General features: G+C 47.6%; 1 protein-coding gene across 1 annotated transcript in view; it reads left to right on the top strand.

Moving 5' to 3' along the window:
* DNAH5 (dynein axonemal heavy chain 5) overlaps positions 1–16,857 on the top strand; it is a 4,235,244-nt gene that overhangs the window by 1,563,611 nt on the left and 2,654,776 nt on the right. The window contains exon 27 of the mRNA XM_069613779.1: positions 16,031–16,269. Within this exon, the coding sequence (XP_069469880.1) occupies positions 16,031–16,269 (239 nt within the window). The remainder of the gene's footprint in view (positions 1–16,030; positions 16,270–16,857) is intronic.

The raw sequence follows: 16,857 nt of genomic DNA, 5'->3' as shown, positions 1-16,857 counted from the left end.
AGGTTTTGTAAAAATCTATTATTTGATTCACACAAATAAATAAATAAAAATGTTTTTATTTCAGAAGATATAGATAAGGATTATTTTTACTGTTAAAAAAATAATAAAATAGCATTAACTACCTTCATAAAGTGCTGCTTTCTGCAAAATGAGAAGGTAGCCCCATTAATGTAGCCCCCGAGCCATGATTGGAGGGGGTGAGAAGACCAAAACTGTTTGCCGGATGTAGAATAGCAAGGGATCCTATAGCAGAAAGTTGCTAAGGCAAATGAGCAGGTTGGGAGACTGTTTCTGAGATTTTATACGTGTAGACTTTACTGTAAATCATGTGTCTTCTTTCCTATTCCTGCGGCAACAGCACCTAGATGCCAAAGGGCTTTATGCGCGTTCTACAAATGTAAAATTAAATAAATAACCATGCTGTAAAATATCTATTACCACTGGGATGAGTACGGCTCCTGTGGTTAACTTGGTGTGGAAACTTTTACCCCAATAGCAAAATTCAAAAACTGGTACCCAACAATATATGCACAGTAAGTGAACATATCTTCAAGTGAAAGATACAAATTTAGTTGACTTGACCTTTCCCCTTAGAAGAAAGTACACCAGACAAAAATGCTTTGGCCTTTCAAAAATGGTAATCAAGGGGACCAGCAGTGCGATGGGAAAGACGTGAGTCTCTCCGGCTCCCGCGACCGCCAAACACATCCTGATTAAATTGCCTGATTCCTGCATACTATAGAGGCATAAACACTCCGGACGGGTGTTGGACCCCCCCGGGCTAAAGCGAGCCGGAAAGCAGCTGAAACCGCGGCTGTATCACAGCGCTACGGGTGAGAAGAAATCCGAGAGCGTCAACCAGGCCCGACTTCAAGATGGCCGCCGGGGGTGAACGCTGACTCTGTGCCCGAGAAGCGGAACTGCACGGCAGTGGGACTCGGCTTGCCGCCTGCCCGCTGTCGACATCGGAGTCAGGCGAAGCTTCGACCTGTATGCAACAACTGACCAGCCTATCGGAAGAACTACAATTCTGCGCACCTCCGCTGGGGAAGACATCCCGAGCCGAGGCAGCCTTGTTACGCCTTGTCCGGTGGAAGGGGAGTGCAGGCCTACCGTTATGATGAGTGTGCCGGGAACTACCGGCGGATGAGTGTTACGCTCATCTGGCTCCCACAGGGGCGTCGGTCGGACCCGGACAGCTGCGGTCTCCACCCACATGATGCGTAGTGCAGCGATGACTGACTGGATCTGAACCTCCTAATCTTCTCTGCTTAACTCGTAGAAATATTCTCCTGCAAGTGGAGGGATGGATTTAGCCACTTCCTCCCCAACTAATCACCTTCGAAATGCCCTCACAGCAATCTCACCTTATATTCTTGAAAGATGAGTTTAAATAGCCTCAAAAGTAGTCCCAGGTAAGAAGTCCCTAGAACCACACCCAAGTAAAAAATAGTCCCTGTGGAAAAATAGTCACTTTCAGGCTTCATGTTGGATTGGAGTTATTTGCAGCATGGTCTGCCTGAGGTAAGTAATGACTATGAGCCTGGCGCCTTAGGCGCCAGGACTGATTTCTACTATGAGGCTGTCGCCTAAGGCGCTAGGACTGAACCCAGATAGCCCCTAGCCGGGGCTGCTGAGGTTTTACTAAATGTCTAGATGCCTGCTACCGGGGCTGATAGGCTTGGTCCGGATGCCTGGGGGTAGGCATCATGACAGCACTCCCCCCCCCCCAAGGCCCCACCTAAAGTTGTTCTTCCCCTGGGCCCTGGTTTGTCTGGGTAGTTCCGATGGAATCTTTTCACCAACCGAGGTGCATGGACGTGGTCACTAGGTTCCCATGATCTTTCTTGTGGTCTGTAGCCCTTCCAATCGATTAAATAAAAAAGTTTTGATTTAACCATCTTGGAGTCCAGGATATTTTTTACCTCGAATTCAGGTTCTCCATCTATCAAGATGGGGTCGGGTGGTTTGGTTAATCTTGTTCCTGGTTGAACTGGTTTTAAAAGTGAAACATGAAAGACAGGATGAATGCGCATATTAGAGGGTAATTCCAATTTGACGGCTACCGGGTTGATAATGGCCTTAATAGTGTAAGGTCCCAAATATCTAGGGTTAAAAGTCCGAGTTCCCTTCAGAGGTATGTGTTTTGTAGGCAGCCAAACTTGATGTCCAATCTGGTATTGTGGAGTTTCACTTCTATGTTGATCAGCATTTTTCTTATATTTCTCTTTTGCTTGTTTCAAATGTTCTGTTGCCTCTTTAAAGGCTTGTGTAATAGTACAATGCAAATGACTAACTGCAGGCGAATCTAGTTCTGAGGTTCGAGGGTGATGTCCATATATGGTATAAAAGGGGCTTTGTCCGGTTCCTGAATGTACAGAGTAATTGTATGCATACTCGGAAATCCATAAACTATCTTTCCAATTACTTTCGGTCTGGTGTAGCATGCAACGTAGGTACTGTTCAAGGGTCTGGTTGGTCTTCTCCGTCTGACCATCGGTCTGGGAATGGTGACTGGTTGATAACCTCACGTCGATTTGCGCCAGTTGACATCATTTCTTCCAAAAATGTGAAATGAATTGACTACCTCGGTCAGAGACCAACACGGAAAGAAATCCGTGTATTCGAACAATGTTTTCGAGGAACTCCTTGGCCAGAATTGAAGCAGAAGGTAATCCCTTTAGAGGAATAAAGTGGGCCATCTTGGAAAAAAGATCCACAATAACTAGAATGGTGTTAAATCCATCACATGGAGGTAGATCTGTAATAAAGTCTAACGATAAGGTGTGCCATGGTGTAGGTGGAATATTCAAAGGTTGTAAGAGGCCAGCTGGTTTTTTCTTCTGACTTTTGTTTTGGGCGCAAATGCCACAAGACAGTACAAATGACTTTACGTCTTTTCGCCAGGTGGGCCACCAGAATTGTCTCTTAATTTTAGCTTCAGTTTTTGCGATACCTTGGTGTCCTTCCATCAGGGTGTCATGATAATTGGAGATGACAAGTTCTTGTAGTTCCTTGTGTGGTAGAAATAGTCGCCCTTGATAATAAGGTAGGTCATTGATGACTGAGTAGTCCGAGCCTTTCTTCACCCAGTCCTGCAGGGCTGTTGGATCGAAGAGTTGTTGGATCTTTACTTGAATATCCTCTAGTGTCTGTAGAGTGGTTATGCCAAGAATTCTTTGTTCTGAAATTATAGGCACCGGTTCCGGGTTTGCATAATCTTCTCCCATCCCTATTCGGGATAAGGCATCTGCCTAGCCATTTTTACAACCTGGTCGATAAGTGATCACGAAATCGAACTCCGCAAAGAACAATGCCCATCGAAGGTGACGCGACGATTGGGCTTTGGCTGTTTTTAAATACTGCAAGTTCCGGTGATCGGTGATTACCGTAATGGTATGCCTGGCACCGAGAAGATAATGCTGCCAAGCCTTGAAGGCGGATTTGATGGCTAATAATTCTTTATCGGTAACCGCATAGTTTAACTCGGGTGCCGAGAACTTTCTGGACCAAAATGCTACTGGGTGAAGTTGACCGGTTTCAGGATCCTTCTGGAACAGGACAGCTCCCATGCCTAAACTGGATGCATCAGTTTCAACTATGTATGGAAGTTCGGGCGTGGATGCTTTAAGACAGGTGCAGACGTGAATTTCGCTTTCAGCTCTTGGAAGGCCTTTTCAGCTTCTTCGGTCCACAAGAAGCGTTTGTTTTTTCGTAAAAGTGCTGTGATAGGGTGTACAACATGTGAGAAATACGGAATGAATCTGCGGTAGAAAATAGCAAATCCGAGCATGCTTTGTACCCCTTTAACTGAACTGGGTGATGGCCACTTGAGGATTGCATCCACCTTTCGAGAGTCCATTCGGACTCCTTTTGGAGTCAGGATAAATCCAAGGAATTCAACTTCCGTAGCATGAAAAATGTATTTTTCCAATTTTGCACATAACTTGTGCTGGCGTAGTTTCTCAAGGACTGCACAAATGTGCTTCACATGGTCTGATTCTGAAGAGGAGTACACTAGAATATCGTCTATCTATACAACAACACAGACGTCAATGAGTTCACGAAGGACATCGTTCATAAAATACTGGAAGGCTGCTGGTGCATTGCACAACCCGAAGGGCATCACCTGGTATTCGAATAACCCGTACTTAGTGCGAAAAGCAGTCTTCCATTCGTCGCCTTTCTTTACACGTACCAGATGATATGCCCCTCGGAGATCTAATTTAGTGTAGATGCAAGCGTCCTTTACTTGGTCTAGTAATTCGGGGATCAGAGGCAATGGGTATCGGTTCTTAACCATTATCTGATTTAATGCGCGGTAGTCTATGCACATTCTCAGGTCACCTTCCTTTTTAGGCACGAAGAACAAAGCTGAAGATGCAAGGGACTTGGATGGACGAATGAAGCCATTAGCAAGGTATTGGTCCAAGTATTGTCGTAGGTGAAGGTTTTCGGGTTCCGTAAGGGCGTAGATCCTACTACATGGAGGTTGTGCACCGGGTATGAGATCGATTTGACAATCGTATGATCTGTGAGGTGGTAGGGTGTTTGCCTGTTCCTTTTGGAAAACATCCTGGAATACTTGATATTCCTGAGGTAACTGCACGACTGGAGTAGTGACTGTGGCCAGGCCTTGGTTCAAGGGTTTTTTCGGGTAACAAGTATGTGCACAATCCGGGAAGGTTATTCTCTTTGCTCGCCAATCAATACAAGGATTATGTGTTTCCAACCAAGGTATCCCCAGTATTATTTGGAACTGCGGGGATTTGATTAAATCAAACACAATAGTCTCTCAATGCTCATCCTGACCCAATAGTGCCATCTCTGCGGTGGAATGAGTTACAGGCCCAGAGGTAATTTCAGTTCCATCGACTGTGGTGATGACATCCGAAGTGGTCTTTTTGCAGAGAGATAGATTCATCCTAGAAGCCAACTCGCGGTCCACATAGTTTCCTATGTCCCCGCTATCAATGTATGCCCTCACTGCGTGCATACATGATGGCTGCCTTGGATCTACAAGGACCATTGGTATGATGAAGTGCGAGGTCTGAGTATCCTTCTTCAAGCTCGGCAAGCGGACCTCTGCGCTTGTCGAGCGTGTTCGTTTCCCGAATCAGGCTCTGTTTGATTTTTATCAGCAACTCCGACTACTCTTTTAGATGTTTTTATAGGGCAATCCCTAGAAAATGTCCTGAGGCCCCACAGTACAGACACAATTGCATCTGCCGTCTTCTTTCTCTTTCCATTTTGAGTTAAGGGTCCCTTCACCCACCCCCCCCGATATGCATCGGTTCTGATACATCTGTTCCTTTGAGGGTAACATTGGGTTTAACCAATACCCAATTCTCGAACTTAGCTCGATCAGCCTTTCTATTCTGAAGTTGGTGGTCTAACTGGACCACTAAGTCTATATATTCTGCACAATCCTGAGGTGGGTTCACAACTTGGGCCAAAAAATCTTTGAGTTCACCCCGAAGTCCACAATGAAATAATGTAATTCGTTTTACCTCTGGCCATCCGGTTTCCACCACTAACCTATTGAAAGTGGCGATATAGGTTAGTAGATCCTGGTTACCTTGTCGTAATGATAAAAGTTTGTTATCCAGGGCCTGTCCCTGTGAATGTCTGGCAAATAGTCTTTCCATGCTCAATTGAAAACCTTGAAAATCCCGAAGAAGAGCTTCATCCTGGTTCACTAATGGAATTGACCAATCCGCTGCGCTGCCACTAAGATCTGATAGTATAAAGGCTACCTTCGTTTGGTCATTCGTAAAAAAGCTCCAGGTCTGCATAAAAAGTGCAAGCGGCATTGGTTCATAAACACGGCAAACTTTTTTGGGTCCCCAGCAAAACGTTCGGGTAGAGCTAAAGGAATGCTCCCTGGTAGAACCACTTGCACAGGATTGCTCGATGAAACAGGAGTTGGATTCCCCCCAAATCCAGGTAATGGTGTTTGCCCAGCTTGGTTTTGCAGTAATTGTCTAGCAAGATCATCAGTGCGCTCCTTTGACACAATCAGTTCTCTCCTGAGGGCATTAGTCTCTTGGCGCGTGGAGTGCACTTCTGCCCTAAGTTCCCCTAACAATAGGGCTAGTTGGTCGGTTTCTGAGGTTTCCATAATGCCCGGGTAGGGATTTGTAGATAGGCTTCGCATTCTGTTACGCTGACCTGGCTCCCACAGGGGCGTCGGTCGGACCCGGACAGCTGCGGTCTCCACCCACGTGATGCGGAGTGCAGCGATGACTGACTGGATCTGCCCTCCTAATCTTGTCTGCTTAACTTGTAGAAATATTCTCCTCCAAGTGGAGAGATGGATTTAGCCACTTGTGGATTCAAGTGATGGCACCCCCACAGTCCTCCCGAACTAATCACCTCCAAAATGCCCTCACAGCAATCACCTTATATTCTTGAAAGATGAGCTCTCCATCCTGCGTGGATTTGCAGGGGCGCGTCGATTCCAGTTACTTCACTGGTTTGAAGGCTCGGGAGAGTTCCGGAGAGTATTGACTCTGAGGTTCCTGGTGAGGACCAGTAAGTATTAAGTTCATAAAGTTCAATATGTCCGATGTTCACTCGAGTTCCCCCCTTCCTTTCTTGTCTTGCAGCTGGCTCGTGAAAAGATGTTCTTGTGGCAGCTGGTGGTGCTCAGGTAAGAGTCTGTATTACCCGGCGCTGTCCGGTAAATATTGCACGTGGAAAACGCGTTGTTTTGTCTCTCTTTACAGATGCAGCACGTGAAAATATGGAGAGTCACAAAAGGATGCCTCCGGTGGAAAATCAGGTAAGTCTATGGTGGTAAGAATTATATCTGTTGGTTCCCACGGCTCACCTTGTGCTTTTCTTTTGTCTCCAAGGTGCCGAAGTTCGGCGAAGAGATGATGGAGGCAGCGTCGACCCGAAGGATGCTGTGAAGACTGGTGAGTATGGCGCGGCGCTGCAGCTGGAGGTGCGGCGCGAGCAGAAATGATGTTCTTTACAGGTCCGGAGACGAGATGGATCCAGAATCAGGGGTGGAATAGAAATTGGTTCGTTTTCTAACCTTGTCCCTTTCTTTCCTCTTTGTTTTGGGAGCAATTCAAGGCGGGCGTGGCAGAAGACTGGATGCAGGCTGCAGGCACGGTGAGCGCTACGCTGCTGGATGCAGAATAACGCGAAGCGTGTGTTGCTGGTCGGGCGTGGTTTAAATAGCCTCAAAAGTAGTCCCAGGTAAGAAGTCCCTAGAACCACACCTGAGTAAAAAATAGTCCCTGTAGAAAAATAGTCCCTTTCAGGCTTCATGTTGGATTGGAGTCATTTGCAGTATGGTCTGCCTGAGGTAAGTAATGACTATGAGCCTGGCGCCTTAGGCGCCAGGACTGATTTCTACTATGAGCCTGGCGCCTAGGGTGCCAGGACTGAACCCAGATAGCCCCTAGCCGGGGCTGCTGAGGTTTTACTAAATGTCTAGATGCCTGCTCCCGGGGCTGATGGGCTTGGTCCGGATGCCTGGGGGTAGCCATCATGACAATGAGTGAATGCGAGCAGCCAGCTACACTCACTCGACCGCAGGCCAGGAGGGTCAGCGACGAGCGGAAATAAAGGTGCCCACCGGAGGCTGGCCGGGGCAGAGTCCCAAAGCACAGCAGCAAGCACACCAGCGCAAAGGACACCAACGGCACCCCCCAAGAATAGTGCGCCGCACCGCCTTGCAGCCTACCGGAAAGCTGTGAATCCGACGCTCCTCCACTGGTGGGGGGTAACCGGGGCTGGGGTGGCACTGGACTGCGGGAGGCCACCCACAGCAAGGGCCCTAAGCACAGCAGCACACTCACCGCCAAGAGCACGGGGCCCTGAGGCCTGCATCGAGGATTCCAGGAGAGCTGCACTACACAAGACCAACAACCGCATCGCCTGTGGCGACGGTGTGGGCACCCCGAGAAGAAGCTACATCTCAAACAGGTGAGCGGCGCTGGAGAGCAGACGTGAGTAGCAGCCCTGCAGCCCCACCAATTGCATCGGCCAGGGCAACTGGCAAACAATCCGCTGGGGGAAAGGGGGTAAAGGCACGAAGCGGACTTGCCAGGCTGTGAGGCGGCAGTGTGCGCCCAGAGACGGCCATCCAAAAAGGCCACGACCACACCTAACGAGACACGGAAAGGGGCCAAACCCCCCCACTCTGCCTGGTAGGCCCGGGGCCATCACAAGCTCCTCCACCTCGCAGATAGCAACGGTGCGTGGCCCCCAGGACCGAAGTGGTGGAACACACTGGTGCAACCCATGACCAGTCCCGACGCCGGAGCAGGCCAGTACATAACACAGTGTCAACAACTTAGTCTGCAGTCCGGTTGCTGCACGGCGATTTCCGCGCAAAATCCAGACCTACTAGGCGCAGTAAGAAACATGGGGAAAGACAGATCTAGAAGACTGCCCACCCAAAGCAGCATGGATCAATACACAATTCCTCCTCCACAAGCTCGCGACCTCCACTCGTTATCCTAGGAGGAGGTGGAGACAGACAATACGATCTCCCTCAAAGAGATAATGACCGCCATAGCGGAATCCCCCACGTCCATGGAGCAGAAAATGGACGGAATAAGCATGGACGTGTGTCCCTCCTCAGACATGACCTCCAAAAGCTAACGGCACGCATGGGAGAGGCCAAACAACGCATCTCTAACACAGAAGATGGGATTCACAACATGAGACAACAACTGCAGAGCGTCACATCCAAGCTCAAGGTGCTGGAGGATAGAATTGAAGATGGAGAGGGGAGATGTAGACATAACAATGTGCGAATACTTGGTATCCCCGAGAAAGCAGAAGGCGCCTGCATGGAACTGTTTTTGGAGCAGCTGCTCGCTGACCTGTTCGACCCAGACTCATTCTCCAAGTTCTTCTCTATAGAGCGAGCGCACAGAGTGCCCACCGGCAGACCAACGCCTGGGGCTCCCCCGCGTACAGTAATTGCAAAGTTTCTAAACTTCAGGGAGCGAGACGCATTACTGCAACATGCACACGCCAAGGGCACGATTACCTTTAATGGTTCCAGGATCGCCTTTTTCCCTGACTATACTAGAGAAGTGCAGAGGGCAAGACAATCCTTTGACCACCTCAAGAAGCAATTACAAGCAATGGGAGTGAAGTATGGGCTGCTCTTTCCCACTCAATTAAAGATCTACCACAAGGGAACAACGGTCCACTTTAATGACCCCAAAGAAGCATGGCGCTGGGCTGAACAGCACATAGAGGGTGACTAGTCGTCCTCGCGCGGCAGAGGGGGAAGGAACCACAGGCCCCCGCCTGCCCAACAGCGCGAGCCCCGTCGGCCTCCAGCACAAGACCAACCGGAAGACATAGGTGGATGACTCACACCTAATCCTCTATCCAGTGCCCCGATACTCAGCAGTAAGCTCGAACTGTAATATGGCACCTTATGCAACATACCGCAATACCCATCTTAAGGAAATACACACTTGAATGTGGCGGTTATGGGAATGTCTCGCACACGAGCTTTGTAGGGCCCCCCCCTCGGCTAGTAAGTTTCACGTTAAGCGCTAAGGGTGTCACCCCCCCAGTCATAGTTTGTAGGGGGACCACCTGAGCCTTAGGCTGCGATTGTCTTATGTAAGCTGTCCAGTTGACAGCTGGTAGTGTTAAAGCTCGGGCGACCGATGCTTCTAGTTGGGAGAAGTATAGGGAGGGAGGGGTTGGGATTGTTGAGTTTAGTTAGGGGAAGGACCAGTCTAGCACATAATACACTAAAGTCACATAAGAGGGTTATAACACGGAGGCGCGCGGTTGCCGGGTACCTGGCGTCGTCATCAGCAGCACACACTCCATTAGCCATGGATAGACAAGGCATCACGTTACACAAACACAACCAGAACACTGAAACTTATGACCTGGAACGTCAATGGCCTCGGCAATGCAATCAAACGGCGATTGGTGGGGCAATACCTGAACAGGCACGCCTCGGACGTCGCTTTCCTGTCCGAAACACAACTCGCAGGCACAGAATGCTCCCTATTCAGACGCACAAACTATAGACTCGCAGTCCACGCAGGCTTCACAATGGGCTCAAGGGGAGGTCATGGTACTGATACACAAGAATCTCCCTTTCCACCGGAACACAGTAACCCAGGACACTGGAGGAAGATACTTATATGTGGCTGCCACACTCTGGGAGTACTCTGTCACACTATTAGCGATTTATGCACCGCCCACTTTGTTGTCACTGCTACTCGCTGACATTTCCCCCCTGATTACCGCAGACACCTCTAACATCATGATAATAGGAGGGGACTTCAACAAAGTCATGGACACATCCCGGGATCGCTCACACCTTCGAAATAGAAACCCCAGCGTACCTACCAAACTTGCAACGTTCACGAACGCCATGGGCCTGTGTGACGTATGGAGAGAACTCCACCCTAATACCAGGGAATACTCCTTCCACTCGGGGGCTCACACCTCGCTCTCCAGATTGGACTACTTCTTTCTCCCAGCAACTAACCTACACAGGGCACATGAAGCATGCCTACTCCCCAGAGGCATCTCCGACCACTCCCCACTGGTGATGCAAATCACAACATCCAGGCCGACTCCCCCTCCCAGCTGGCGCCTGAATAATTACTACCTGGGCAATCCAGAACTGGTAGTCAGGCTCCAAGAGACAATGCAGACATATTTTGAGCTGAACACAGAGTCTGCATCAGACCCAGTGACACTATGGGAAGCCTACAATGCAGTACTGAGGGGTGAACTCATCTCAAGGACGACCGCACAGAGGAAACAATACCTACTCAAGGTACACAAAGCGGAACAACAGGTAAAACAGGCAGAGGTAGCGCACATAACCCAGAACACGCCCGACACAAACCAGGCCCTGCTCCTGGCACAAAAGCAGCTCCAGAACACTGCACTGGATAATGCCAGACATGCACACTCGACAATGCGTGCAAGAGTTTATGAAACGGGTGATAAAGCCGGGAAAATGCTAGCGTGGCTGGAACGCAAGGAACAGGGACGCAGCCATGTCCAGCAGCTACAGACGGAGGGCACAACCCCACTAGTGGCAGATCAGGACATCACGAGGGGCTTCGCAAATTATTATGCTGAACTGTAAAAGTCACCTAACACCCCCGCAAATACTTCAATCATAGAGGAAATTAACTTCCCCACCTTGAGCATAACACAACAAGAATTGTTGGAAAGAGACATAACGGAGGATGACGTGTCGAATGCCATGTCTGGCCTCCAAGCTGGCAAGTCCCCAGGTCCAAACGGCTTCCCGATTGAGCTGTGGAGGAAAGTGGGAACCAACGTGATTGCTCCACACCTACTGCAAATGTTCCAACATGCAAGAGAACAGGGCACCCTTTCCCCAGATCTTAGGGAAGCCACAATAATAGTACCACCCAAACCGGACAAACCCCCTGAACACTGCAGCTCTTACAGGCCCATTTCACTTACAAACAGCGAAACCAAAATACTTGTGAAGATCCTGGCAAACCGGCTACAACAAGTCATCCCCTCCCTGGTCCACCCTGACCAATGCGGCTTCATGCCCGAGAGATGGACACACATGAATCTCTACAGGTTGCACTCAGCACTAGAAAAAGCCGGCAGCATACAGGGTCCGCTGGCTTTGTTGGCAATAGACTTTGAAAAAGCTTTTGATTTGGTGAGGTGGGAGGTCATCTGGGACATAATGAGGCATATGGGTTTTGGCGCAAACTTTATCGGCTTGGTGCAACTACTATACGAATGTCCAATAGCCAGAACTAAGGTCAACGGCTGGCAATCAGACCCTTTTAGATTGGGCAGAGGAACGAGGCAAAGTTGTCCCCTGTCGGCCATGATTTTTGCACTTGCCATCGAGCCACTGGCCATCCTTTTACGAAATACCCCACTCTGGGAGGGCTTCCGGTGGTCAGAAACATGGGAGGATAGAGTGTCCCTCTACGCGGATGACTTGCTCATCTACTTGAAAGACCCACGCAACTCCTGCCAAAATGTTACTCAAATGCTGAAAAGATACAGAGCCTTCAGTGGCCTACGCGTGAACTGGTCAAAATCCATTCTATTCCCCATAGGGAGCGTAGCAGCCACTTGCCCCATAGACTGCCCCTACCAAATCGTTACTGATCAGTTCAAATACCTAGGGGTGAAAATCATGAAGCACCTCACAGACTACACAGTTCTGAATCTAAAACCAGTCGTGGCGAGATTCGCTGAGGACACTCGCCATTGGATCTCCCTGCCCCTGACACTGATGGGTAGAGCTGCCCTGTTCAAAATGATCGCCCTTCCAAAGTTCTTGTATGTCCTGCAAAATGCACCGCTGCATATCCCGCACCAGGAATTCCTCAAAATAGACCGTATCCTCCGGAAACTGCTTTGGAGTGGAGGGCCCCCGCGGATCGCTCTTTCCACCCTTTAGAGATCTGTCTGGGAGGGAGGGGGGGGGATTAGGCTGCCCAGGCTGCATACTTACTACTGGGCCAGCCAGATGGCGGTGGTAAATGACATGCTCCATGGGGAAAGGAACCTGCCGCATATCAGAAGGTTTAACACCAACAGCAGTACAACACCCCTGGAACTCCTATACTGTGGCATGGGCCGCACATCAGCTCCTACCATGGAAACGCACATTACACGAATCTGGGCGGAAGCACACCGGCATGTAGGCTTGGAATCGAAACTGACGCTGCCCCAACCACTGTGGAGCAACAGGCTTCTCCCCGAGTTACAGAAGCTGCCGAAATGGCCCAACGTGACATCACCAAAGTGGGAGACATAATAAAAGTGGAGAAATTGGTCCCCTTTGAAACACTGCGTTCGGAATTCGCCCTCCCAACCTCGGAAGGATACCATTATACGCAACTGAAACACGCACTGCACGCCCATCAACAGATCATCAGCGACACGCTAGAATGTACCCCGCTGGAGCGTAACATAGTCCAGGACCAAATAAAAAGAAAAGTCACTTCAACCATGTATAACGTAATCACATCCTTTGCTACACCCGAGCTTGTCAGCTTAAGGGCCAGGTGGGAGCGAGACGTTGGCCCTCTACAATCAGAAGACTGGATGGAAGCTTTGATGTACCCTTGTGAGCCCACCATTTCATCGAGGCTCCGACTGGTCCAACTCAAGATCCTACATCGTATTTACTATCCGAGAGTGGCACTCTTCCGGTGGGGCAAGGTCTCGGATCCGCGATGCATACGATGCAGGCGTGAGGAAGGAACCTTCTTCCACATCATATGGGAATGCGACGAAATACAGCAACTATGGGGGAAATGCTGTGACAAACTGTCCAGAGTCTTGGGCAAGCCAATACAAAGGGGACCAAAGCAACTCCTGTTAGGGATTTCCGATGAATGTAACCTGACCCGATATGAGAAACTGCTCTGGTCAACCGCTACAGCGATACTGAGAAGGAACATTGCACAGCTATGGGGATCGGAAAGAACACCTAGCTATGATCAATGGATCACGGACGTGGACATCTGTGTAACAATGGAATGCAGGGTATACGCAACAAGGGGATGCCCGCAAAAAGTGAGCAAAATTTGGCAAATATGGGAAGACGATGGCTAAGTCCCTGAAGCAGCGTCACTGGCAATAGGAGCGTTAAGAGCAAGGTGGCCATGGACTGGCTGGCCCGGCGCACGGGGACTGTGTCCTGTGTTCCCTCATCAAAGACTAGATGGTCCAAGGGGCAGATGCCCCTCCCCAATTTTGTTTTGACCCCCCTTATGGTTTACTCTCTGTCTCTTCCTTCCCCTGCAATGCAGTGTTATGTGTAATGTTTATGTATGTGTGGAAAATTTAATAAAAATGTTTTGATAAAAAAAAATAGTAATCAACAACAGAAAAATAACCTGAGAGAGGACATTTTTCATTAAATATGCTGGCTAGGTATAAAAGGTGCCTCCTTTTTAACCCATCAATATGTAGTGAAATATCCCCTAGAAAACAAAATCTCAATACGAGCGTGTGCTTTGATGATAATTGTATGTGTCTGCACTGAAAATATGAGAACCTGGGTGATATCCTGGTAACTAAATGCTTGAGCAAGCTTGCCGACCTCAAAAAAACCCAAGGGGATTAGGTCCGCTCTCTGACAAAAGTTACGCTGTCCACTCACATGTATCCTTTACTTGTGCCCTGAAAAGCAGCACATGGCCCCAATCAGGGAAAAATAACTGCACCAGTCTCCAGGATTGCAATTTCTCTTGCCGCATCCTGGCCAAATATTCAGGACTCGCATGCTCTCTCATTATTTACTCTCCTCAACCGCACGTCTGGCTTACAACAATACTCTGCTTTATAAAGATGACTTGAAAAGTACACATACCATAGTAAGGTACCCACTCAAATATATAAATCATTACAGACATATGTTAAGCAAAAAGTGTACAATTGTGGCATTATTCCCCCATCTTGACTGGGAGACTACAAATAGCATAATCAATTCAGCAAAATGCAAACAATGGGTTTAGGTTTTGAAAATGTATTTTCAAGATGTATATCAACATGTAATGTGTGAAAAGGTTATCTCATTGTGTTTCAGTGTTTGACAAATGAAGGGTTCATATATGTTGTGATGAAAATACCACATTTGACCCAAAATGTGCGTTAAATATGAACATGTGAAAATAATGTAGCTAATCTTAAACTGTTTTGTTTCATACATTGTAATTTACCTGGAGGAGAGAGGAGATATAAGCATAAAACTGGTGCTTTGTGTGTGCTTCCGGAATGAAAAGGCCCATTTGCATTTCTTAATGCATAAACGTTCCAAACATCTCCAAAATAATGGTCTCATCAATGGGCCATCATTTGTAAATCGTCTGCTAATTTAATGCGCTGCTTTAAGAAAGAAAGTGATGAGCAGTCATTAAAGGACCTTCACCTGCAGCATCTGATGGGCCGCTGGGAAAGGGTGTCTCTCTAGAGAGCCATAGGAGGTTGGGAGGCAACACAACAGGATTTATTCGTGGAAGCTGCACAGCAGTTGAGGCTGACACTGGTGCCTTGCGGGCCCCCTCTGACAGCTTCTGACAGAGGGGCCCTGTGCCACTGCACAGACCGCCCACGCCTCAACCACCTTGTGTCCTCCTTTCTCCGCTCCTCTGATCTGAAATCATCAGCTCTTGCACATTCATCTTCAAAGTTCCAATGCCCAGCATGTTGAGCCGTAATGGGCTTTCCCTTTCAATAACACTGAGCGCCAGAGGACCACTTAGGTGGTGAAAGTGCGTGGTATAAATATCCTTTAACATAACTCTTTGCAGCTGATGGACTTCCCTTGTGCCTGAAATGGCATCAGGAGGCTTCTATATTGTCCACCTTTTTGTTGGAGATGTTTACCAGGATTTATACACATTGTTCCAACTTATAATTGTGCTATAGTTACTACATGCGGTATTCTAGAACTAGTGCATTTGGGTTTCAATTATACTGCATTGACACATTTAATTGTCTGCTATATTGCTACATACTTACTAATAATCATGCAGATGGTCAAAAGGGCAAAATTCCAAATAGCACCGGATTTGACGGTTACAGCAAACTCATACTTTAAATCTGTTGACAAACCCACTGGTTAACAATTGGCCTTATATGCCCCGTACACAACGTGTATTTTACGTAGAAAGAGCAGGAGCCTCCTTCCAAATATTTTATTATAGAGAACCCGAAAGGCTGTGTTCCAGATCTTTCTCTTTTCTTCTGTGCTAATCTCCCCTGAGTTTAAACGGTGTCTTCGTGCCAGCTTCAGAGGGGATGCGCTGTTATACTTAATATCTTCAACATTGATTCCTTTAGAACATCATTAACCGTTATCCTTTACCACATTCTCTGAAGCTTCCTTTTCATCCCCCTTTTCTCTGGCAGGCCTTTCGACTTGGAGCCCTATTAACGCATCATACACAACATTACCAAAATAACGTGACTAACAATGTTTTTTTTGGGAAGACTACTTGTACTTCTAAGAGGGCGGACTGATATGTATTGTATTTGTTTGTGTTGCGTTTAGAATCAATTTGACAACCTGTATCGCAAATACACAACCTACACTGGTGGAGAAGAGCTTTTTGGACTGCAAGTTACCCAGTATCCACAGCTTTTGGAGATAAAGAAGCAACTTGCCCTTCTGCAAAAGCTTTACAGTCTTTACAACAACGCAATTGACACTGTAAATGGTTACTATGACATTCTTTGGTCTGATGTGAACATAGAAAAAATCAACAATGAGCTTCTGGAATTTCAGAACAGGTGAGAATATGTGCTGTGTGGTATAAATGCATTCGGTGCTAATTGAGAGCAAGTGTTGCATTGTTTCCATTTTATACAAAATGCACACATGTATTCTGATGGGAGCCCTTATCGGTTTAGGATGTGCTCCCCTTATATTTTACAGACTGGTTACAAAAGAAATTATACTTTTTATTGTGATGGGTTTCTCGATATTTTAAGCTGTGACCATATTCCTTTCATGGGATCGATACTATAGACTATTTATTTTATTTTGTGTTGGATATTTATTGAGCGCAGACCTAGCTACGAAAAGCGGCCGAGCACTGTTTATCAGATGATCCAGGATAACACAATAAAGGGCAAGGGTATTAGTGCCGTGTTACTGATCTATGCTATTTATGTTTCTCTATTTGCATCTCTATTTGTATTCTGATCCTTTTATCTGTATTTATCCACATTTATTTTGTGATATTGAAAAATAAGTGGTAGCTTGTATTTTTCCATATTTATTTGTTTGGAAAACACACTTTAGCACTTGGATTCCTGCCATGCGAGTTTTATAGAGATTGTTTTTTGCACAACAGTTCAAGGCATGCTCGTATGCAG

Source organism: Ambystoma mexicanum, chromosome 5p (genome assembly GCF_040938575.1).
Source record: "Ambystoma mexicanum isolate Mex_15411 chromosome 5p, UKY_AmexF1_1, whole genome shotgun sequence".
NCBI classification, from domain to species: Eukaryota; Metazoa; Chordata; class Amphibia; order Caudata; family Ambystomatidae; genus Ambystoma; species Ambystoma mexicanum.
The sequence above is the reverse complement of the archived record's forward strand: the minus strand, read 5'-3'. Positions and strand labels throughout refer to the sequence as shown.